This window comes from Terrapene carolina, unplaced genomic scaffold (assembly GCF_002925995.2).
Source record: "Terrapene carolina triunguis isolate 2854851 unplaced genomic scaffold, T_m_triunguis-2.0 Scaffold85, whole genome shotgun sequence".
Lineage (NCBI taxonomy): Eukaryota > Metazoa > Chordata > Testudines > Emydidae > Terrapene > Terrapene triunguis.
In genome coordinates, this window is record NW_020664436.1 from 59012922 (window position 1) to 59037276 (window position 24355).

The 24355-nt window shown below is 42.6% G+C and overlaps 1 protein-coding gene across 2 annotated transcripts in view; it reads right to left on the reverse strand.

Annotated features, from left to right (window-relative positions):
• NKAIN2 (sodium/potassium transporting ATPase interacting 2) overlaps window positions 1–23484 on the reverse strand; it is a 745702-nt gene extending 722218 nt beyond the window's left edge. For both annotated transcript variants that reach the window (XM_026649837.1, XM_026649836.1), the window contains exon 1: window positions 22741–23484. In XM_026649837.1, the coding sequence (XP_026505622.1) occupies window positions 22741–22794 (54 nt within the window). In that variant the 5' untranslated portion in view covers window positions 22795–23484. The remainder of the gene's footprint in view (window positions 1–22740) is intronic.
• Between the last annotated feature and the right edge of the window lie 871 nt (window positions 23485–24355).

A 24355-nucleotide genomic window follows, 5' to 3' on the forward strand; every position in this document is an offset into this window, starting at 1 on the left:
CCTCCACCTGCCCTGGGTGGGGGTCTGAGACACTGGATGGGGGGCTGCTCGGGTCCCCCCACCCAGAGCAGGTGGAGGGTCTGCTGCGGCTCCCCACAGCTGCCAGTGCGTCTCTTCCCGACCGGGCTCTGGAGGAAGGGTGCCTTGGAGACTCAGTCCAGCCCCGATGTAGAGCCCTGCAAATCCGCGGAATCTGCAGATAATTTTTGTGGATCGTGGACCGGATGTGGATACACATTTGTGTATCTGGGCAGGGCTCTACCCATTAGTTGTGTCCCCATCCAGCCCTCTCCATCAGTTCAATCCCTTCCCATCACCCACCTCAGTTCAGTCCCTCCAACTCTCACATTTGCTCCTCCTGAGGTTCTTCAGGTGTAGGGGGATGGGCTGCAGAGGGTCCACTGTCTCCCATCCAGGCTGAGGAGGTGCATCTCCAGGGGCTCTTCACCCCTCTCTGCCCCTTTCCAGGCCAGGTTCTGCAAGGGGGGATGACCAGATGTCCCATCCCTGTTGCTCACAGCAGAGGAGGAGGGAAGAGAAGGCAGAGCTGTGTTGAGTGTGGGGCTCTTTGCTTGCTTCTTCCCTCTCCCCTCCTGTGAAAACAGCAAGCAGAGGGCAGAGAAATCTGCCAGCTTCTGGCAGAGTTGAACTTTCATCACCAGATGAGCTCCAGCCCCCTGTGAAACCCCATCTCTCGCAAAAAAGTCACGAGAGTTGGCAGCACTGCAGTAGTATGTGTGCTGTGTATTCTTTACTTACAGAAAGCCCCTTTGACTCCATCATTCATTTTGCATTGTTGGCTTTCAAAACCACAGGATGGAGGAAAAAAGGTGAGGTACAAGGGGAAAAAAATCCTTTGTGATGCCAAAGTTCCATAAACGCAAGATCAGTTCCATTCTCGTCTGCCCGCCCCTGCCAAAAAAATCCTATTATAATGCTCTCTTAACATTTCAGCAATCCAGCTCTTCTTTCCACAACTGCACTTCTTCAAATTAATAATCCCTAGTGTAATTCTAGCCACTTAAATCAATAGCTAGATTTAAATTTTCCCCTAAAGTGTGCAAAATTACATTGTATCTCTCTGCTACTTTTTGTTCTGTTCTGCTGCGGCAGGGTCCAGTGTGTCTGTGTCATTATATGACATTCGCTTGTATTTTTAACTCTCGTCTTAAAGGAGAAATGAAAACATTGGCCACTGCAATGTCTAAAATATGAGTGGTTATTTGGGAAGAGAGTACAGATGATCTCATGACTAGATGAGTTACTGATTTAAGGAATCTTAATAATTTTCAGTAACACTTCATGACTAAGACTTGACCCAGAGATATGAGTTTCTCTCTAGGTTGTAACTACAAAGGCCCTACATATATTTTCAGCTTGCTGAGGCATCCGTTATAAGTGGATGCAATCCCAAAAGCAGATGGCTATTTAAGTTTGTCCCCTTACTTCAACTTCAGGAGACAATCTGTTACCATATATGTAGCCAATGAGATAGATTCTAAGCAATGGCTCAATCTACCTTTTTGTTCCTACTAAGTCTTAAGGAAGCAGTGCACATAAGCCCTAAGTAGTTAAAAGATATGGAGGGTGACAGAAGTGAGGCTATGAAAGAAAAACACTGGCACATACTCCATCACTGCCTGTCAGCTCTTGAAAAACAGGAACTCAGTCACTATTATGAGCGTAAATAATCCTTGTAAGGATGGATTTTATTAACTATATTTCACAGCTTTCCTATTTACAATTATATCCATCTTCTTTAATAAGTGAGCCTGGAGAAACAGCCTCTCTTATTTTGTTTAGTTTTTTTCAATACATTCTCCTGCATGTATTTTTGGTTTTTGTTGTTTGGTTTGTATGTTTTATTTATTTTTTTGTGGATGACATAAGAATGGCCATACTGGGTCACACCAGTCGTCCATCTAGCCCAGTATTTTGCCTTCCAGCAGTGGCCAGTGCTAGATGCTTCAGGAAATGAACAGAACAGTGCGATTTATCAAGTGATCCGTTCCCTGTCATCCAGTTCCAACCTTTAAAAATCAGACATTTTGGGAAACCCAGAGCACGGAGTTGAATCCCTGTCCATCTTGTCTAATAGCCATTGATGGACCTATCCTCCATGAAGTTACCTACAGTAGAACCTCAAAGTTATGAACACCAGAGTTACAAACTGACCGGTCAACCACACGCCTCATTTGGAACCAGAAGTATACAATCAGGCAGCAGAGACAAAAAAAGCAAATACTCTACCGTACAATACTGTGTTAAACGTAAACTACTAAAAACAAAGGGAACGTTTAAAAAAAATGGACAAGGTAGGGAAACTGTTTCTGTGCTTGTTTTATTTAAATTAAGATGGTTAAAAGCAGCATTCTTCTTCTGCATAGTAAAGTTTCAAAGCTATATTAAGTCAATGTTCAGTTATAAACTTTTGAAAGAACAACCATGCCGTTTTCTTCAGAATTTTGATCAGAGTTACAAACAACCTCCATTCCCGAGATGTTCGTAACTCTGAGATTCTACTGTAATTCTTTTTTTAACCCAGTTATACTTTTGACCTTCACAACATTCCCACAGCAATGAGTTCCAAAGGTTCACTGTGTTGTGTGAAGAAGTACTTCCTCATGTTTGTTTTAAACCTGCTGCCTATTAATTTCATTGGGTGACCCCTGGTTTCGATGTTACATGAAGGGGTAAATAACACTTCCTTATTCACTTTCTCCACACCATTCATGATTGTATAGACCTCTATCTTAGTTGTCACTTTTCTAAGCTGAATAGTCCAGTTTTTCTAATCTTTCTTCATATGGAAGCCGTTCCACACCCCTAATCAGTTTTGTTCATAGAAGAATCATAGAATCATAGAAGATTAGGGTTGGAAGAGACCTCAGGAGGTCATCTAGTCCAATCCTCTGCTCAAAGCCGGACCACACCAACTAAATCATCCCAGCCAGGGTTTTGTCAAGCCGGGCCTGAAAAACCTCTAAGAATAGCGCTTCCACCACCACCTCCCAGGTAACCCATTCCAGTGCTTCACCACCCTCCTAGTGAAATAGTGTTTCCTAATATCCAACCTAGATATCCCCCACTGCAACTTGAGACCATTGCTCCTTGTCCTGTCATCTGCCACCACTGAGAACCGCCGAACTCCATCCTCTTTGGAACCTCCCTTCAGGTACAGTAGTTGAAGGCTGCTATCAAATCCCCTCTCACTCTTCTCTTCTGCAGACTAAACAAGCCCAGTTCCCTCAGCCTCTCCTCATAAGTCACGTGCCCCAGCCCCCTGATCATTTTCGTTGCCCCCCACTGGACTCTCTCCAATTTGTCCACATCCTTTCTGTAGTGGGGGGCCCAAAAGTGGACGCAATACTCCAGATGTGGCCTCCTGGTGAGTGCCAAATAGAGGGGAATAATCACTTCCCTCGATCTGCTGGCAATGTTCCTACTAATGCAGCCCAATATGCTGTTAGCCTTCTTGGCAACAAGGGCACACTGCTGACTCATATCCAGCTTCTCATCCACTGTAATCCCCAAGTACTTTTCTGCAGCACTGCTGCTTAGCCAGTTGGTCTCCAGCCTGTAGCGGTGCATGGGATTCTTCCTTCCTAAGTGCAGGACTCTGCACTTGTCCTTGTTGAACCTCATCAGATTTCTTTTGGCCCAATCCTCTAATTTGTCTAGGTCACTCTGGACCCTATCCCTACCCTCCAGCATATCTACCTCTCCCCCCAGCTAGTGTCATCCATGAACTTGCTGAGGGTGCAATCTATCCCATCATCCAGAACATTAATAAAGATGTTGAACAAAACCGACTCTTGGGGCACTCCGCTTGATATTGGCTGTCAACCAGACATTGAGCCATTGATCACTACCCATTGAGCCCAACAATCTAGCCAGCTTTCTATCCACCTTATAGTCCGTTCAGCCAATCCATACTTCTTTAACTTGCTGGCAAGTATACTGTAGGAAACCGTATCAAAAGCTTTGCTAAAGTCAAGATACATCCACTGCTTTCCCCATATCTACAGAGCCAGTTATCTCATCATAGAAGGCAATCAGGTTGGTCAGGCATGACTTGCCCTTGGTGAATCCATGTTGATTGTTCCTGATCACCTTCCTCTCCTCCACATGCTTCAGAATGGTTTCCTTGAGGACCTGCTCCATGATTTTTCCAGGGACTGAGGTGAGGCTGATCGGTCTGTTGTTCCTCGGGTTCTTCTTCTTCCCTTTTTTAAAGATGGGAAGATTGTTGCCCTTCTCTGTACTTTTTCCAATTCTAATATATCTTTTTTGAGATGAGGTGACCAGAACTGCAGGCAGTACTCAAAGTGTGGGTGTACCAATTATTTATATAGTGGCATCATGATATTTTCTGTCTTATTATCTATCCCTTTCCTAATGGTTCCTAATAGTCTGTTAGCTTTTTTGACTGCTACTGCACATTGACCAGATGTTCTCAAAGAACTATCCACAATACTCCAAGATCTCTTTCTTGAGTGATAACAGCTTATTTAAACCCCATCATGTTGTATGTATGGCTGGGATAATGTTTTCCAATATGCATTTATCAACACTGAATTTCATCTGCCATTTTGTTACCCAATCACCCAGTTTTGCAAAATCCCTTTGTAACTCTTTGCAGTCAGCTTTGGACTTAACTAACTTGTGTAATTTTGTACCATCTGCAAATTTTGCCACCTCACTGTTTATCCCTTTTTCCAGATCATTTATGAATATGTTGAATAGCACTGATACCAGTACAGATCCTTGGGGGACCCCTCCATTTACCTCTCTCCACTGTGAAAACTGGCCATTTATTCCTACCCTTTATTTCCTGTCTTTTATCCAGTTACTGACCCATGAGAGGACCTTCCCTCTTATACCATGACTGCTTAGTTTGCTTAAGAGCCTTTGATGAGGGACCTTGTCAAAGGCTTTCTGATAGTCCAAGTACACTATAGCCACTTGATCACCCTTGTCCACATGTTTGTTGAATTCTAATAGATAGGTGAGGCATGATTTCCCTTTACAAAAGCTGTGTTCCCTCTTTCCGAGTAAATTATGTTCATCTATGTGTCTGATAATTCTGTTCTTTACTACAGTTTCAACCAATTTGCCTGTTCTGAAGTTAGGATTACTGGCCTGTAATTGCCAGGATTGCCTCTGGAGCCTTTTTAAAAAATTGGCATTACAATCATCTGGTACAGAGGCTGATTTAAGTCATAGTTACATGCAACAGTTAGTAGTTCTGCAATTTCATATTTGGGTGAATGCCATCTGGGTCTGGTGACTTATTACTGTTTAATTTATCAATTTGCTCCAAAACCTTCTCTACTGGGACAGTTCCTCAGCTTTGCCACACCTGAGACATCCATTTTAGGTGATAATCTCCCTCACATCCTCTGCAGTGATGACAGATGCAAAGAATTCATTTAACTTCTCTGTAACGACCTTGTCTTCCTTGAGTGCTCCTTTAGCATCTTGATCACCCAGTGGCATCAGTGGTGATGGTGTTTTGGGTATTTTGTGGATTTGTTTCTGTCTTTAATGGCACTGTAAAAGAAATGCTCTAATTTAACAACTCTGGACCAGAACCCTGGGTCTGGCTGAGCTGTACTCACCACAGGACCCAGAGAAGGAGGATGGGGGAAGAAGTTTACTCTAAAATTTCTTCCTCCCTAAGCCTCACCTTGATTGGGGACCAAAACAGTCTGGCACAGCACAGAGCAGCTTAGGAACTGCAGTAAATGACACAGTGCCAGCCAGGACTCAAGGGATTCCCTCATGCTCCCACTCCATCACAACAGATGGTGTAAAGCCAGTGTAGGCCAATACCTCACTACCCAGCCCTTTTGCATCAATGGAGTGATTTCTATAACAAAGCCACTTTATTAATAATTATTATTTTTATTCTATCAGTGGTCAAAGGACTACTTATTATTTATTTATTTGTGTACCTGTGGTGATAGGACTGCTTCAGGGCTCAAGAGAGTACTAGGACCTTTGAGGAAAAACCTTTTTATTTTTGCTAAATTTATCTTAAAATATGCATTTTAAAGTTTGCCTATTAGATGCAAAATTCACTATAACTAAGGGGTCATTAGGGAATGTAATTTCAACTGTAGCACAAAATGCAAGCAAATTATTGTAAAAATTAGGTTCTGCGGAATTGAACCTGCTCTGGTTAAGACAGTAAAGAGCAAGTGTGGTGGGAAAAGCAGCCTCTCGTGGATAAAGTCAGGGATACAGGTAAATAATGTAGGACTCCAGTAGTAAAAGTTATGACTAACTCCATGAGAAAAAATTATTATAAGATTATACTAGCTGGCTAGTCAAAGCATTTGTAGTGCTTCTATAGAGTGGAGAGATTGTATAACCACCTCTCTCCTGTTAGGCTTATAAGACAAAGTAAGAAAATACACAGTAGTACTGAATGATCCTTCACCATACCCCAGGTGTGAAGATTTTGTTTTGTTTGGCACTAAGTAAATAACCTTGTAGACATATGGGTTTGGGAAGCTCTTTCTGAGTGATCTTAATGACATGTTAGAGTATTACAGTATTTCAAGACAACTTTTGGGGGGTATATCTCAAAGATATTTAACCCCAATGGGAAAAGATTCTACCTTCAAAATTCACCATTCTATTTCCTCCTTATGATGTTTGTCAAACAAACAGCATGCAGAATATTTTCTTTCTAACATTGTGGGAACACAAATTAAGTTGGTTAGAAAATTATCTATGGAAAAAGTAAGACTTTCAATGTTCCTGGAACACTAATTCAATGCCAAAACGCAGAAAGTGTGCCTTGCACACATCGTTTTGAAATGAACTACTATCCAAAAATATTTATGTAGACTTGGACAATATTCACAAACAGCTGGGGCTGACACAATTGTTGATCTAAACATATAAATAGCTCAAGTTTTAATTCCTTTTCCCTTCACCCTAACCCCAGGCCCAGTGAATTTCAATTGAAATAAATAAATCATCTTCACTTCTTGACCTTTTAAAAATACAATTCATGAACCATGCTTTATCTTGATCAACTTTGACATTCCTGAGGATTCAGGTGGCTGCATGTTAATAAACTGACCTTATACTTGTCTCCATTTGGGTTTTAGTATAGCTTTGGTGACAGATAGGTTGATTTCTACTAAAACTGTTCTAATATTCATCCCCATCACTGAGGACTAGATTGATCCTTTAAATAAGGGGTCAAATGTAAGGATGACCACTCCAGGAAAGAAGTCACAATTCCTCCCCTCTTCTCCTTCTTGCCCTGGGGCAAAGAGGAAATAGGTTACTTCACCTTTTCAGGCTACAGCTAATTCCCCTCCATTGGGTCAGGCCAGCTCTGCTGGCCATTGCAAGAAGTGAGGGTGATGCAGTCTTGGCTCCACCCTCGTTCCCTCCTGCCATCCACATGCTCAAAGGGAGAATATTGGGTGTGTAGCCCCGGTCTACCCCAAGCCCCAGCCAAAATCTGAGTTGTCCTACTGTGAGCACAGACGGGGATGGGGCTTTACTCTCTTGTCCTGCCATCATAGGACTAGTCAAAATTGAGTCCTAAATTGTAGGAATGGGCCTGGATGCAAAGTTTGGCATCAAACTTTCCCAAAGTTTGAAAATACTAAGATCCAGGATGTGGGGTTGGGGCCATGTCACCTAAGCTAAAGTAACACGTGTCTGTTCAAAGGCAGACGCAGCAATGTGATGCCAGTGTTCTACACTCAAGCTCTAGGTACATTAGTACAACTCTTTGAGGCAGGTTGCATGGCCTCTGCCTGATTCTTGCCAGCATTATAAATTTTTACTTTTGCGAGGCACTGATTTCTTTTAAAAGTGACTTTTCTTTGGAGCTTTCCACTAGCTGTATTTTTATCTCCCAATTCCCACCTGATCACCTTAGCTGTCTTACTGAGAGAGCGGGCAAGTGTCCCCTTTCCCTAGGCTCATTGCTATTGAATCTGTTAATAGTGGTGCTGACTGATCACTGCTGCTGGGGCCTTCAATTCTTCCATCCATTCTTCCTCCAGCGGCCAAAAAAACTTATGGCAATAGGATCTCTATCCTAAACCCAGGCTCTCCGGTGAGATGTTGCACTCTATATGATTTTATGAAAATATGCTAATGTAACTGGAATATGCTTCATGCAAAAGGTCTCTTGTAAGGTATCATTACAAAGCTTATAATTTACTGAGTATGATCATCCTACTTGTATATATGTACTACTCTTGTATCTGAAACTATAAATATGAAATATAACTGAGGACCTATTGTAATTATGCAAAGTGTGGGCCATTAATGGTGGTTTGGAATCTTGATGACTCCCATTAACCAGGACAATTGACTGCAGATGGCTCTGTTTTACCTGTAAGTCTTCCTGTATACCTGTGTGCTGGCAAATGGGTAATAAAGTCTTACAGTGACATGTGATCATGTCACCTGAACTGGAATCCAGAGGGAAAGGGGGGGACCCTGAGGGACAAAGGATTCCTGCCTTATGCAAAAGATATATAAGTGGGTGGAACAGAGAAAAGGAGGCAGCCATCATGAGGAATCCCCTAGCTACCACCTGAGCTGGAACAAGGGCTGTACCAGGGGAAAGGATTGTGCCCAGACTAGGAAAGCATCCAGTCTGTGAAAGAGACTTATTGAAACATCTGTCAGGGTGAGATTTTATCTGTACTCAGTTGTATTACTGTATTAGGCTTAGATTTGCATGTTTTATTTTATTTTGCTTGGTAATACACTTTGTTCTGTCTGTTACTACTTGAAACCACTTAAATCCTACTTTCTGTATTTAATAAAATCACTTTTACTTATTAATTAACTCAGAGTATGTGTTAAGACCTGGGGGGGGGGGCGGGGAGGCAAACAGCTGTGCATATCTCTCTATCAGTGTTATAGAGGGCGAACAATTTATGAGTTTACCCTGTATAAGCTTTATACAGGGTAAAACGGATTTATTTGGGTTTAGACCCCATTGGGAGTTGGGCATCTGAGTGTTAAAGACAAGAACACTTCTGTAAGCTGCTTTCAGTTAAGTCTGCAGCTTTGGGGCAAGTAATTCAGACCCTGGGTCTGTGTTGGAGGAGACGGGCGTGTTTGGCTCAGCACAACAGGGTGCTGGGGTCCCGAGCTGGCAGGGAAAGCAGGGGCAGAAGTAGTCTGGGCAGAAGTAGTCTTGGCACATCAGTTGGCAGTTCCCAAGGGGGTTTCTGTTATCCAACCCGTCACATCCGGTTAAAATAAAAAGATGCTAACAGGGTGTCAAAAGCCAACAAAACATCCCTTTTTAAATGGCAAAATTCTCAAATAATGCAATACAAAAGAATATCCATTCAATCAGTCCATTCAATCCATTCAGCACAGAAGTTTTAGATCACTTTAGACCACTTAAATCCTCAACAAAATTGTCTGGAATAGTGGTCACCGTCTTAGTAATAACTGTTTCTGCTCTCAATAAAGAGTATTCTGTTCTGTTCAGTGTTTAAAAACATACACCTTATTCCAAATACGGTATACAATCTTTTAATTGGTTTGAGGGTTTTGTATAAAAATAGGAAACATTTACATAAACATGGGACTACATGTGGCTAAGTGCTCTAGTCTGACTGAGCTTCACTCTGGGCAGAATTAGGGGGGCACATTTTTAAAAGAGTTCTATGTCTGCATGTGTAAACAGTTAGTTATTAATAGATACGGTGTCAGTAGATGGCTCTCAAGAATATGTTCCTGGGCACCTCCTCCTGGCAGGTCTGGGGATTAGCTCCATCCAGGTCCAACGCCCCTGGCAGCTTCGGATCATAGGAATGCCCCAGCCACAACTCCTTTATCCCAGGAATCCTCTTATGGTGAGTGTCAGTGTAGAGCTGCTATGCTGGCTCTATACAACTCAGATTTCCCTTACACAAGGAGAATCCTCAGGGAGCCGGATAAATCAGCTTCCCAGCTGCTTTGTGCTGATGGAGCACCTAAGAATCTGACCCTTCTTTTCTAGTGCAGGCAATTAATATGATTTCGATGTCCACATAAATACTCTATTTTCCAGCACATGCTTTCTATAAGGGTTCCCTGTATTAAAGCCAAGATCAAGGAGTCTTATCCAGCGTATGTTACCACTGGCCTTTTATTCTCTAACATCAGCACTAGAAACACACTAACTATACAAATAATGGTCTAGTCTCCACTGAATAATATGCATTGATTTGATTCAGAATTGTACTACTCCTGTTTTATATCAGTGTTTAATTGAAACCAATAGAGTTATACGAGCATAAATTAGTATAATGCTGTGGTGAATTACACTCAGAACTTTATTATCTGTGGGAGTTATATGCATGTTTTGTATGGAGAGGAATAGCTGACCCCTAACTGGGAGCTAGTCATGGCAGATATAATACTGACATGGGACCCACATGATATTTTTATGCATACTACAAAATAAGAATGATTGCAAATATCAGCAACCACAAAAAGTATTTTTATTCAAATTCATGAGAACAGCACATTTGTGCAGTGAATAGGGCTCACTAAACTAGCTGCCTTTTAGTACTGTTCATATGCCTATCTGATTTTATACAACAAATACCACTTTATCAGTGTGCATAAATAACTTTCTTACTCTGAATCTGGAAAGGAACAATTGAGCATTATACAGCACAACGTCTCTTTCAGACCAACAACTTTTTCTTTACCTACTATTATAGCCCCAACTATGGGTTAGGGCGTTCATTACAAGTAAATGCATTGCACTAGATGGCAGAGCCCCTAACCATTCTTAGAGGCTGCCAAAAATTGAAATAAAACATTACTAGGTGTGTTCCTGGATGCTACATCCAGCTGAAGTTTGTTGTGGTTTCTTTTTGCAAGTCCCACTTTTACTGCCAGTTATCATGAAAGCTTTGCTTAGCATGGAAAACAAGACAATGAACTCTCTTTTCAGTATACAGTTAATTTGAGACAGAGTCTTAAAATCAACGCTACTACTGCCATCACCTGGCTTATCACGAGTGGCTGTCATGACAAGTAACTGCTAATGTCAAAGAAACTAAAAATATGATTGGCCAAAAATACAAGGGATGGGAGTGGTTGTGCACCTTGTTTTTAAAAGCTTTACAACATCATTACCAAGAAATACAGCATCTGTATTTAAAATTATTTTCCAGATCAGCCTCTTCCTCTTTAGGAGTTAAGGGAATGCTAATGTTTTCTTGTCTTTTGCACTGCCAACTTGAATAATGGTGCAATGACACATGACTGGCCAGTAACTAGTGTTATTCATAAAAACTCATGTCATTGGTGGTTCTAATGAACATTGAACAGTGTCTTCTTAGACATAACATATTTGTGGTTTATTTGTGAAAGCAGCAATGATATACACCAGCTTTTTCCTCTCCTTTGTTTCAATGCTTTATGATAGTGTGTTCAATCTGTGACCAGAGAATAAAGGAAAACTCAGGGCCATTGTTGGTCATGGCCAACATCTGTAAGCTTCACATTTTGTTATGAATTATTGGTTAACTACTTTTCATACCCCCATGCATTGTTCTAAAGAGACATCATAGTATCTATCTTCCTTTTTGCACTACAGCTTTTTATCTTAAAGATAAAAGGGAAATAATTGTTGAGAGCCAATTAGTAGGCCCTTCTGTGGAGAATTCTAAAAGAATTTTTAATTAGTAAAGTGAACCATAGCATGAGTCACCTGAGAAAGAATTACTTTAGTTCAGAAAGCAGTTAAGATTTCAGATACAAATATTAGCCAACATTTGTCTAAGCCAGATTCACTATCCTTCCTCTTAGTGAATAGTATCTTATTCTATAAACTGTTTTCTGTGTGAGAATTTGGGGAGGTGTAACATACTATTCCAGAATCTGGCCCTTTTGTTAGGTCTGCAACATTGCTTAAATATAGGACAGATGAAATTGCATGTACTGTTTATGCTTATGTCAGCTAAATTCCAATTAACAGTTCTATATTCTGTTCGGTCTCAATTTCCATTGTAGTTTAACAAGAGAAATTATTGTTCACTTCTGTCCTACTCTGCTGTGCTGTTAAGAAGCAGCTGTGACAATGCTACCACCAGAAGTGGCTGGATTTAAGAAGAAAGTAATGTGATCCTTATAGAGGCAGAGTCTGCAAAGGATTTTGCAGTAATGTTTTCTGAAAGAAGATGAAAAATCTATCTCTTTTATAGCATTTTCATCAGTAGATCTGAAAGTAATTTACCAAGGAAGTATGTATCATCAAATCCCCATTTTACAGATATGGAAACTGAAGCACAGAGAAGTGAAATGACTTGCCCAAGGTCATTGCAGAAGGCCACAGACAGAGCTGTGGATAGAATCCTGCTCTTCTGAGTTCCAGTTCAGGGCATTGTTTACTAGGCCGCACTGACGCGCACACACACACACACACACACACACACACACCCTTCCCACTAGAACACTGTAACTCTATAAAGGGGATACAAAATATAAAGGTGGTAGGTGTTGTTATATTGGAAGAAACACTGAGTTTCCCTTAGAAGTGATATCATTAATTTCACATTGGTGTCTTCTCCGCTAAACTCTACCATCAAGACCTTTCTGATATGCAGGGGGCGGGGGGGACCAATCCTGAACCTTAACCTAATAAGGGATATGATGAATCCAATCCTTCTCCCACTGATGTCACTGATAATTTATTCAGTTCCTTCAATAAAAGGAGAATCAAACCAGATGTAGGTAAAATGGCCTAAAAAGAGGAGCACTAGAAAGCCACCAGAAAGCTATCAGTGTAAGAAACATAAAACAACGTAAGAGTCATTTTTTTCAACATCAGTAACATTCTTCTGACTTTTAGTTTCCCACTCCAGTATTTCTCACTTAAATAACGTACAATTACATATATAGGAGAGCAGCAGGTTTGTGCATGAAAGGTAAAATATGAGTTTAAAATGAAGGACACTTATGAGGTATAGTATATGATGTGCAAATTTTAGTAGGAATCAACAGATAGTCTTAAACTGATAAACATTTCTCATAAGTTATTTATGAATTCAAAGCAATATTTGAAATTAAAAATGCATAAGTATGATGTGTGTTGAATAGAACTATTAGATATGCATGTTTACTTTTTAGTAAACACAGAGATCAGTAGTTTCCCCCTCTAGATGTCATTTCCAGAGAGTTATAGAACGTGAAATATTTTCAGACATCATCAAGACAATGGTATATTGCATTTTTTTTTTTTTTTTTTTAAATAAATTGGGTAGTGATTTGGGACTACTTGTTGGCTCTGGCAAGGAGGTGTCATTCAAGCCACTCTCTCTCTTTATCACTTTACAAGTTATAAGGAACTAGATCTTCCATCTTCTGACTCACCAGATATTGAAAGCAGTATTATTTTCCTCTAGAAGAGCAATGTTAGTCTATCCATATTTAAAACCAACAATAACAAGACTTCATTAGAACAAGAATAAAACATCTTTGATGGTTAAAAACTTTTGTACTTTCACTGAATTTCTCTACAAACTCACTACTACATGAAACCAGTGAATAGAAAATGGTCTAAACACAGGGCATAACAAAGCAAGCCCTGGATGATTTTTGTCTGTTTTTTAGCAGTGAAGCGGTAGAAGAGACAGCAATGGCTGTTGTCACACCGTAAATGTCAAACTAATCACACTATTTTCATCTCAGAAAAACACCATTAAACCAAGAAAACATGTAAACAACTTCAGGAAAAATCCATCAACACATATTTTATCAAACAAGATTTCATTAGAATAGGTATCTATGTTTAGCACTGCTCCACCTTGAAAACCCGCTCCTGCTCACGGCCATTATGTGACCCAAAAGGCAGTTTTGGGTATTCTACCTCCCACCTATCATCACAGTGTCTGAGCATTTGAATTTAGAGCCATAATCTATGTCCGCTGAACTCAATGGGAGACTTTCTATCAACATTGGATTCGATTTTTAATAGCCATTTGAGGTTCTCAACCCTGTAATTAAAAACAAAAAATCCATTTGTACTGTACATCTGAGCATATATAATTTAATCACCTTTCTATAAAAAATAACATTGCATCATTCATACTGGAAGTCAACTCATTACAATCCAATTACATAACATCTCTTAGGTACAGAACTTCAATAATACTATAAGTGTTACCATGCAAAACCCAAAAAATCTTAAGAAATAAAGATCTTAGTTATCAATTTGGAGTATTTCATCTGAATAATAGCACAGAAATATACTGTGTATCCCCCACCCCCTCAAGTTTTTACTCACCTAAAAGGTTTGCTATATATTTTCTTCATTGCAACAAAAGATATTAGTTCTTTGAATTCTAGCTCAAGTCCTTGACTTATATAATCCTGACAACTCCTCAAATGCAGTCTGCAGCATTACACAGCAGCTTTCAAAAATATACATCTGTTGAATGTCTGCTGCAGGTAAATCTGTGTTTACTTCCTTTGTATAGTTAGTGGCATCAGAAAGTTTTGGGACAGAAAGAGGCTAGGGTGCTCATCTACATCCATTCAATTTTTTTCCAACAAAATTAAAACAGAACTACGAAGAATTTTGAAGAAAACCTGTTTTTAACCCATACACAATTTTGAAGGCATCTAGAGACCTAGTTCCAGAAGCAAAAATAATCTTTGTTCTTGTAAAAAGCCTATGGATCTGGGAACTAAGGACCACACAAACCTACCACCTTCCGCTCTAAGTGCAAGGCACATTTGTCTGACATGGCCTCCTCTAACATAAAAATATAGCATCATATGTGTCATTATCAAAAGAATTAAAAAACAAAAAACAAAAAAAACACTCCCCTGTACACACTTCCCAGCTGGAGAGAGGATGAAAGAACAAAGGCAAACATGATGTCAGTTACATCACTTAATACACTGCTGGAAGGCAGTCAGATACTATGGTGAAGAGCATGGTGTAAGAACATATCTAGAATGGAACATTAATTATTCTGTAAAATTACCAGGTAAATATTGCTTAGGCACAACCCTGTGAGTTTTCTGATACAGCTCTGTAAGTGACCTCAGCTCTAACCTGGATAGCTATAGCTCCCTGGAGGACTGCAGATAATTCAGTCTGCAAGCTATTCAGACAAGTACTTCTCTTAAAATAAGGATACTAATGATACAAAACTGTGCCAAATCAAGTGGGGTAGAATTGTGATATAAACTGCTATGGACCTGAAATCACCATTCTCATTTCAGACATTAAGCTTGCGTTCAACCTCAGTTTCTGACATGAAAAGCCTACACCCACAAAGCATGAGAGAATCTACAAGTTTCCCAGTAACAATGATTTAAAATATTCTGTTCATGACAGATAAAAGTGAGCATAAAGATTGCTTGCTGTTCAAGCCAAAATTTGATGTTATATTTCTTATTTACAAAAAATGATCACTAAGGCACACTTGTTCTCCAAAGAATAAAGCTCTGTTCTGAGTGGTTAAATATATCATTGTTTTACAGTTTATGCAATAATTGGAAGAGAAAATGCTGTAAGTATGAAGGCTAGCACTGTGTGTACTGTAGATTAGTTGTACCACTGACCATGAAAGGCATACTGCAGATATTACTTTCCGATTCTATGTAATTCATTTCCTCCATTTGAAAGTTTACAGGACTTTATTTCCAGCAGAACAAATATGTGCATACAGGTGCAACAGTGTAACCAAGTATGGGTTCACATACAGTACATCAATATCACAGATAAGTATAGAAATTACCCCAATTGGTGGTGTTTCTGAAATAAATTGTTTGAGATTTCTTTACACTCATGTTAATAACTTGTGCACGGGCATGAAACTCAAGTGAGTTTTTGAAGCAAGCTGTCAGAATCCATTAAGTGTCTGATCACTACTGTAAACAGCATAAAGCACAGGTAAGAATTAAAGCCTACATCAGGGATGGGGAACCTACAGCCGGGAGATCGGATCTGGACACCTTGCTCATTTTCATCCGGCCCCTGGGCCGCACACGATCAACTCACCTTCCCAGGGGGGCGTGGAAACTCAGCGCTTCCTTCCACAGCGGGACAAGCCGCACTTGTGGCTCCAGCCCTGTAGGGGGCGAGCCAGCACTTGTGGTTCCAGCCCTGGAAGGGGGGGGTGCCGAGCCTCAGGGCTTCCCGCCTGCAGTGGGGCGAGCCAGTGTTTGTGGTACCCCCTACCGTGGGGCTGGAGATGCAAGCGCCGGCTTGTCCCGCTGCAGGAGGAAGTGCTGAGCCTCTGCGTTCCCCCCCGGGCACATGAGTTGAACGTGCAGGGCCCGCCATTGATTTTTTCGGTGGGTCAATGGCCCCTGATACATAAAAAGGTTCCCAGTGCCTGGCCTACATTTTCAAAAATGATTAGTGATTTTTGCTGTATCAATTTTTTTGGGGGTGTCTTAACTTTCAGAAAGTCCTGAGTAAATACTCTGTGAAAAATCAGACCCCTTTAAAGCAACTGAAGTTGAGCATCCAAAAATTGAGGTACCCACAATCACTAGTAACATTTCAAAAACTTGATGCCTATTTGTAAAGTGTATCTGTAAATTTTCTGCAAATTAAATGATGGGGCTATGCGCCTTTTTAAAAAAAAAAAGTGTGAGCACAATTTATTATAACCAATCAGGTATATGTGATGGGGTGTCCACCCCACACAAGGGAGAGCAGGTTAAATTAGATTAATTAACCTGAGATGCTGCACCTAGGGGAGAAAGGCTGATGGAGAATGGAGTCCAGCTGGGAAGGCACAGGCGGGGTTGGTATAAAGCCAGGAATTTGGCAGCAGAAAAGGGCTACAGGGGAAGTAGTTTGCAGTCACTCCTTGGGAGAAGGAAGGTGTGTTTAAGACTACAGATTTAGGGAGTCTGAAGAGAGCTTGGGTTGATAAATCCAGAGTGGGGGAAGAGTGCATGTGTGCAGAAGATAAGAGCAGAGAAGTAGGAAGGAGTCCAGCAGAAACAGCAACAGGCTCTGGATGCAATCAGATCACAGTTGCTAGACACAGGGGCCCTGGACTGGAACTTAGAGTAGAGGGTGGGGCTGGGTTCCTCTACCAACCGCTGAAGAGGCACAGACTGGGACATGGAGCAGAAGACTGCCTGGGATTGTCATCCAAGGACTTTGCTACCCTAGAAGGGGAGGACCTAGTGACCTGGCTGGAGGACTGAGTCTCTAAGAAGGGGTATCTGAGTCCCAGATTGAGAGAAGCACCACGAAGTGAAGAAAGGGGCATTGGACTTGGAAGGAGCTAATCCCCAAACCAGCCAGGAGGAGGTGCCCTAGCAGTGAATGGACCCCATGACAGTATAGAACACAAAGAAAAATGTAAATGGTGACATATAGAAATAGTATAAAATATTGCATGAGATGGAGAATACCATTCATCTACTTGCCTCTGGGAAGTGAGACCCTTTCCCCAATGAACAGAAGTGGAGTGATAAGCTATTAATTTCTGAAGAATTTTAAGTTCCACTTTAAAATTTCTAGCCTTTGCTTAGGACGATAGCTTCCAAGTTTGACAAAATGAAGTACTGTCTTCCTGAATTTCCTGCTGACCAGCTCAATGCTTCTGCCATTGTTCATAGTTTTCCCTCACAGTAACAGAGGGAAACTGAAAAGGCTCTGGCCAGTTTCATTACTGCTCTTCAGAACTTTATGGACAGCACTGAAACTGACAATAAGGCTGTCAGTTTCATTTTTCTGCTGGTTGAGAGGACTGTAAGCAACAGCATAGGCTATTAATGGGAAAGGAGACCCAAAAGAAAAAAAGGTTGGGGAAGAGGTAGAATAGTGGAGACTTCCTCTCAAAACAACATGGAATCTGGGTGAGAAGTGAAAGAAACAGAGACCCCAACTCACACACATCCATGCTTGGTGGCCTCTTGCGGAGGAGAGAAATTTACAAAGAATCAGTTTAATATCTTTGAAGAATTAAGAGATATACTGAGGTTATTTTCATATACTAAATTAATTAAGAGTTTGGACCGGACATGAGCAAAATTAACTCTTACCTGCTATAAATTCACAGATTCTAAGGCCAGAAGAAAACATTGTAATCATCTAGTCTGACCTCCTGTATAATACAGGTCATAGAACTTCCCCAAAGTAAATTCCTGGAGCAGATCCTTTGAAAAAACATCCAATGTTGATTTAAAAATGGTCAGTGATGAAGAATCAACCATAACTCTTTGTACATTGTTCCAGTGATTAATGACTCTCACTGTTAAAACTTTGCCTTTTTTCCCCAATCTGAATTTGTCAAGCTTCAGCTTCCAGCCATTGGATCATCTTGTATCTTTCTCTGTTGGACTGAAGAGACCATTATTAAATATTTGTTCCTCCCTCATGTAGGTACTTATAGACTGCAATCAAGTCACCCCTTAATTTTCTCTTTGTTAAACTAAATGGACTCAAGGAGCTCAATCTATAACTATTTGGCATGTTTTCTAATCCTTTAATCATTCTCGTAGCTCTTCTCTGAAACCTCTCCAATTTATCAACATCCTTCTTGAATTCTGAGAACCAGAACTGGACACAGCATTCCAGCAGCAGTCACAGCAGCATTAATTTTTCTTATTGGTTAACAAACGCAGAAGAAAATGAACTGTCAGAAGCTGCTTTGCATAATACAAGTGAGAGCACAAATAGGAGGGACTATGTATGTTAATCAAGGGAGCACTGATCAGTGTGCAATTGGAAGCAAACTATTCCTTGAGTATTTTGATAATTGATACAGTACATTGCACAAGCAGCAGGTGTTTAAATCGCATTTATGAAAATAATTCTGTGTTTGAGCAGGTGCTCTCAAGTGCATCTAACTGCATTCCTGATGCATTCTTTGAAAATTTAGCCTTTATGGTCCATTTCGGAGATTGGCCATACACTGTACAGATAAGCCTGCAGCAACTTTTCTAATGTTCAACAGTATACCATTGTATTACATATTTTGCCAATCCTGCCAAGACTAACTAAATCACCACATCTATACTAAGCAAATATGCAAAAATTCTTCTAACAGAAACACAGGTGCAAAACCCCTTTACTTCCTTAAAATCTGAAACTTTTTTCCTTAAAAGTGTATGTTTTATAATTGTTTTAAAAATTAAACCATTGTTGTTTCAATAAAAAAAATTTCTGTTAAAAATGATGTGGATTAAAAAAATTATTAACAGTCAAGTAATGCTGTTCACAATATCATGCCAGTTGACTTTATTTTTTTTAAATCATCTTCATCTGCATTAACATGGCTGCTAATTATGGGCTGAATCCTGAAAATTTAGGCCATTCTACTCTATAGAGATTAGAGTGGCATAGCACTGGAGCCATAACTATGCCAGCACAGACGTGTATGTAGACACAGCCTACAGCAACGGAAGAAGTTTTTCCATCACAGTAGGAACACCATCTCCCCGAGCCATGGTAGCTAGGGACTGGTCTACACTCAAAATGCTACAGTGGCACAGCTACTCCCCTGCACCTGCACCACTCTAGCTCTTCAGTGCAGTTTTCCTGTTGGTGTAGGTAATCCACCTACCTGAGAGGCAGTAGGTAGGTCAACAGAAGCAGTCTTCCATCGACCTAGCACTGTCTACACCAGGGGTGGCCAACCTGAGCCTGAGAAGGAGCCAGAATTTACCAATGTACATTGCCAAAGAGCCACAGTAATACGTCAACAGCCCCCCCATCAGTTTCCCACCTCCAGCACCTCCCACCCACCAGCAGCCCCACCCATCAGCACCTCCCCCTCCCTCCCCACACCTCACGAGCAGCTGTTTTGAGGCTCGTGGGGGGCGGGGGGGAAGGAGCGAGGGCACGGCAGGGGAGGGGTTGGGAAGGGGTGGAGTGGAGGCAGGGCCTGTGGCAGAGCCAGGAGTTGAGCAGTGAGCACCCCTCGGCACATTGGAGAGTTGGCGCCTGTAGTTCCAGCCCCGGAGTCGGTGCCTATACAAGGAGCCTATACAACTTCTGAAGAGCCGCATGTGGCTCCGGAGCCACAGGTTGGCCACCCCTGGTCTACACAAATGTTAGGTTGGCTTAATTACACAGATCAGGGGTGTGGATTTTTCACATCCCTAAGCAATGCAGTTAAGCCAAATGAATTTTTTAGTGTAGACCAGGGCTGATGCATAAGCAGTCCTTACGCAGTCACACCAACCAATCAATGGAAGCACTCATGAGAAAGGGTTTGAAGGCTCATGACCTACGTCAATGCACCGCACATAAAGGGCGGGGGGACACGATTTTTATAAAGTGAGAAGAGTATTCTTGTATGACCAACTATGTTTTTCACCTACTAAAATGTCACTACAGAGATGCAGTATGATTCAGGTGTTTTGTTTTATTAGTAATGTGCCCCCTCTTGTGCAGTAAAGAAATTAAAGCTTTCAGGTTTGTCAGGACACTATGTACTGGTATGAGCGAACTGAAACCTTGTTATGGGTTAAGTTAAAAACCCCATGGAGATTGACACCTTTCAATTAGCATAACTGTAAATAAAAGCTCCCACTTAAGACAAGGAGTACGTGAACTCACCCAGGAGCTTTTGTTGAATATTGTTTTAGATAGGGTTGGGGGTAGGGAGAAGGCAGAACAAAAGAAAAAAAAAAGAGATAGGGATGGAGATAGAGAGAGTGCCTGAAGAAACAGCTGACAGAGGTTGACCCTGGAAGATATATGGGGAGATGTTTTTGGGTTGGGGTGCAGGCTAAAAGTACTCTCGGTGCTGTGAGCAAAAGAAGCTGTTTTCTGCTATTTGATTCCTTCTGCATTCAGAGACACAGGACTCTGTACTATCCTTGTAAATAAACATCAGAAGTACCTGACTATTACCACTTTCTCCTCCTAACTGGACCAACCAACTAAATGCACATTTTTTGGGTAGCTGCTCAGATCAAAAAGGGGAACAGTAGTGCTTTGCAGTCTATTTGAAATATATTGATTCTCAAAGGTTTTATAAGCAATGGTGGAATATAGTACTTAGATTATATTTTACTTATTCTAGAGCCCTACCAAGTCAAGATAAAAAAGTAAAATAATATGAAACAAGATCCTGCATTATTTCACCTACTCACTCATTCATATATCCCTGTGGGGTGTTTTGATTTGTGTGTGTGTGTGTGTGTATATATATATATATATATATATATATAAATAAAAATGATCAATCACACACACACACAATGAATTAGCAAATGTACAGACCCAAAGAACAGGAAAGTTTTTACATTTCTGCACCTTCACAAGCTAATTCACTCAAGCTATATTTGTTCAAAAGGATCTTTTGTCCATATAAAGAACATTTTAAACGTTTTGTTGCCTTTTCACAGAAAATGAAAAGCATGGGTCTGAAACTTAAATAGATCTGGAAAACTTCCATGATGTATTTTATGTTTCCAAATTGCTGGGAAAAGGTTATATTCCTCATGTACTACAGACTTCTATTCAAGTTTTTCTTTTTATACTGCATATGAATAAATCAAATCTACTAAGACACACCAAATGCAAAGGATCAGATAACTTCTGAAGAGAACACCATTTGTACAAATAGAAGGCTTCCCACAACACAGAAGGATGAAGTTTTAATCACAACATATATAAAGACCACAGTGCTTCAGTTCTACTGATAAATCTACTTTTTATGTACTGATTTAGGTCTCTGAAATCCACTGTTTTCCTCTTCTTCTGCAGTCTTCTTAGCACCTGTCTCCATTGGAAGAATTGGTGGTAATGCTGGTTGCCATTGATACCAGTTCAGGCTTTTCCAGCAAGACTATACAATAAGAGATAGAGGGGAGTGGGTAATGTGAATTATTTCATTCCTGATCAAGGTTAACTGCTTAAAGAAGTCCTCTACCACATGTTCCACACTTGGTCCTTTGAAATTCAGAGAGGTGGCATTTTTTGTGGCTGGGTCCTTAGTGACATGTACTTGCATCACATTTAATCTCAATTCTACAAATTCCACCATCCTCTCAAATCAGACAATAATCCAGCTGGAAATTCTCATATATAATACAGAAAAATCCATTTCCTTTCTTTAGCTTGTTAGCAGTTAATTAAAAGTTAATTAAAAGCCTTTTCTAAGTTATTGTACATCTCTTGTATATTTTGTAAACTCAATACAGTTTCTATGTCTGATGGCTATGAATACAATATCTGCAATGCATTCTCGCATACTTCTGTAACAATGCAATGCAGTTAAACATCAGCCACTAATCCTGAAAGAAGAAACATATCTGCAGAAAAAGTCAGATGTAAATTCACTCACACCTGTGTGGCAAGCTGTTCATGACTAACAACAACAACGGCATCCTCAAACTAAGTGCTAACTAAATATCAGTTTGCTGAAAGAAACCAAACACCAAGTTTAGCCAATGCCTGTCAAAACTGTCCTGAGGTTGTTGTGTTTTTTAACAACTTTACTGTATGTACAAAACTCTATAGCTGTCTAAGCAACACCTGTAACGGACCCTTTTTTCCAATGCATATCAAAGGTACACCAGACCTCTCCCATTTCAGGGGGTCTCCCTCGTTTGGGGGGGTTATTTTAAGACAGCTGGGACAGTAGCTCCAAGTGATGAATGACACCTTGTGTCAACGATCCACTGAAAAGTCTTTTTTTTTTTTTTTAACGTTCCACCTCCCCCTTGCAGCCCATGTGTCACCCTCTGCCCTGCACTTCTTTGCCGGTATTGCCAAGGCACCGCACACAGCGCCGTGTCACTTACCAGTTGCATGCCACAGACAAAGATCAGCGTGCACCTGCCGCTGCAATAACCCATGGTTTCCAAGAGCCCTCGCCACGTAGAGCCCAACTTGATCCAATCAGATTGCGGGAGAGGCCAGGCAAACCTGCGCGGGGCTCCGGGGGCTTTCGCCTGCTGCCGCCAGCGCGTCCCGGGAAGTGACAGGCATTAGGACCCGCTGCGCCGGGTTAGCAGCCGCTGCCGCTGCTACCTTCGCTCTCCCCGTGCACCACGGAGCGAGCCTCCAGCGAGCGCGTCGGCGGCAGCGCGGGGGGCAATGCTGCGCCAGATGCCAGCACGAGCAGCCGCACTGTGCTGGGAAGCCCCAGAGGCATCTGGGCTTCAAAATCTCCGGGGCGGCGGCGCTGCTGCTGTGCGGGGAGGCGGCGGGGCCGAGCTCAGTTCATGCTGGGCGAGGGGCTCCGCGAGGCAGCAGCGCGCCCCCTTCCTCCTCCTCTTCCCCAGCCGGGTCTCGGGCAGCGCCAGCAGCAGCCGCCCCTCTGCCGGGAGGCTTAGCCGGGTCTCCCCAGTCCCCTGGGCGAAGGCTTCAGCTGCTCCATGCGGCGCCGGCCGGGCTCCCAGCGCAGCAGCAGCAGCGGGAGGAGAGCGTGGCACCGCGCTGGCGGCGGCTGCTCAGCGGCATGGCACGGGGCTGCTGCTGCTCTGCCTGCTCCAGCGCAGCCCGGCTGAGGCGCGGGGAGGGGAGGAGGGGTTCCCACCCCTTAGGGCTCGGGCTCTGCAACGGACTTTGCTGCCCCCCCCCAACCTCCTCCCCTGGGGGTCCCTCCCCCCCACTAGCAGTGAAATCTTCACTTCCCCGAGCTCCCTCCCCGCCCCTCTTCCCGCGCAGCCGGGCGGCCTTGGCGATGGGCGGCGGCGGGAGCTGCTGTGGCTGCCACACGCTCCGGCGGCAGATGCTCGCACGGAGCTTGCTCGGGGAGACGCTCTTTGGGTCAGGTACCGGGGCGGGCGGAGGTGGCGGCTGCGGCGGGGACACGGCTCCTCTTCGGGAGCCGCGGGGGCATTTGAGGCCGCCGCCCCCGCTCCCATTTTTGGAAGGGGAGGCGGTGGCGGCTGCTCAGAGAGGGACGGGGCTCGGGAGGAGCTGTCTGCTGCCGCCTGCCGGGGCACTGCGGGAGGAACGGCGGGAAACGCGGGCAGTGCCACCGGGGGGCCTGCCTGGGACTGTGTCCCCAGCGCCTCCGCCCCACGCCAGCTGGAGCGGCGGCTCCCGGGAGCGCGTCCCAGGTCCCTGCACGTGGCTGTTAAGAAAGAGAAGCTGCTGCCCTTGGGCCCCCCAGCTCTCCTTGCTCAAAAGCGATAGACGGGCAAACAGGGGATGGAAGGAATGAGCGGTGGGAAGCCCAGGGGCATGGAGAGGCAGGTTGGCTGGAAGGGCTCAGAGAATTGTGCGTGTGGGGGGGGTGAGTCGGGGTGTTGGAAAGAGGAAAGGGGCTTGGGAAATTGGGAGTGGCTTGGGGCAGATCTGATGGAGGGAGCAGAAGGATGGGAAATCTTTCCTGAACCTCCCTCACACACACTTCAAACAGACACCCCCCCCCCCCCCCCCCCCCCCCCCCCCCCCCCCCCCCCCCCC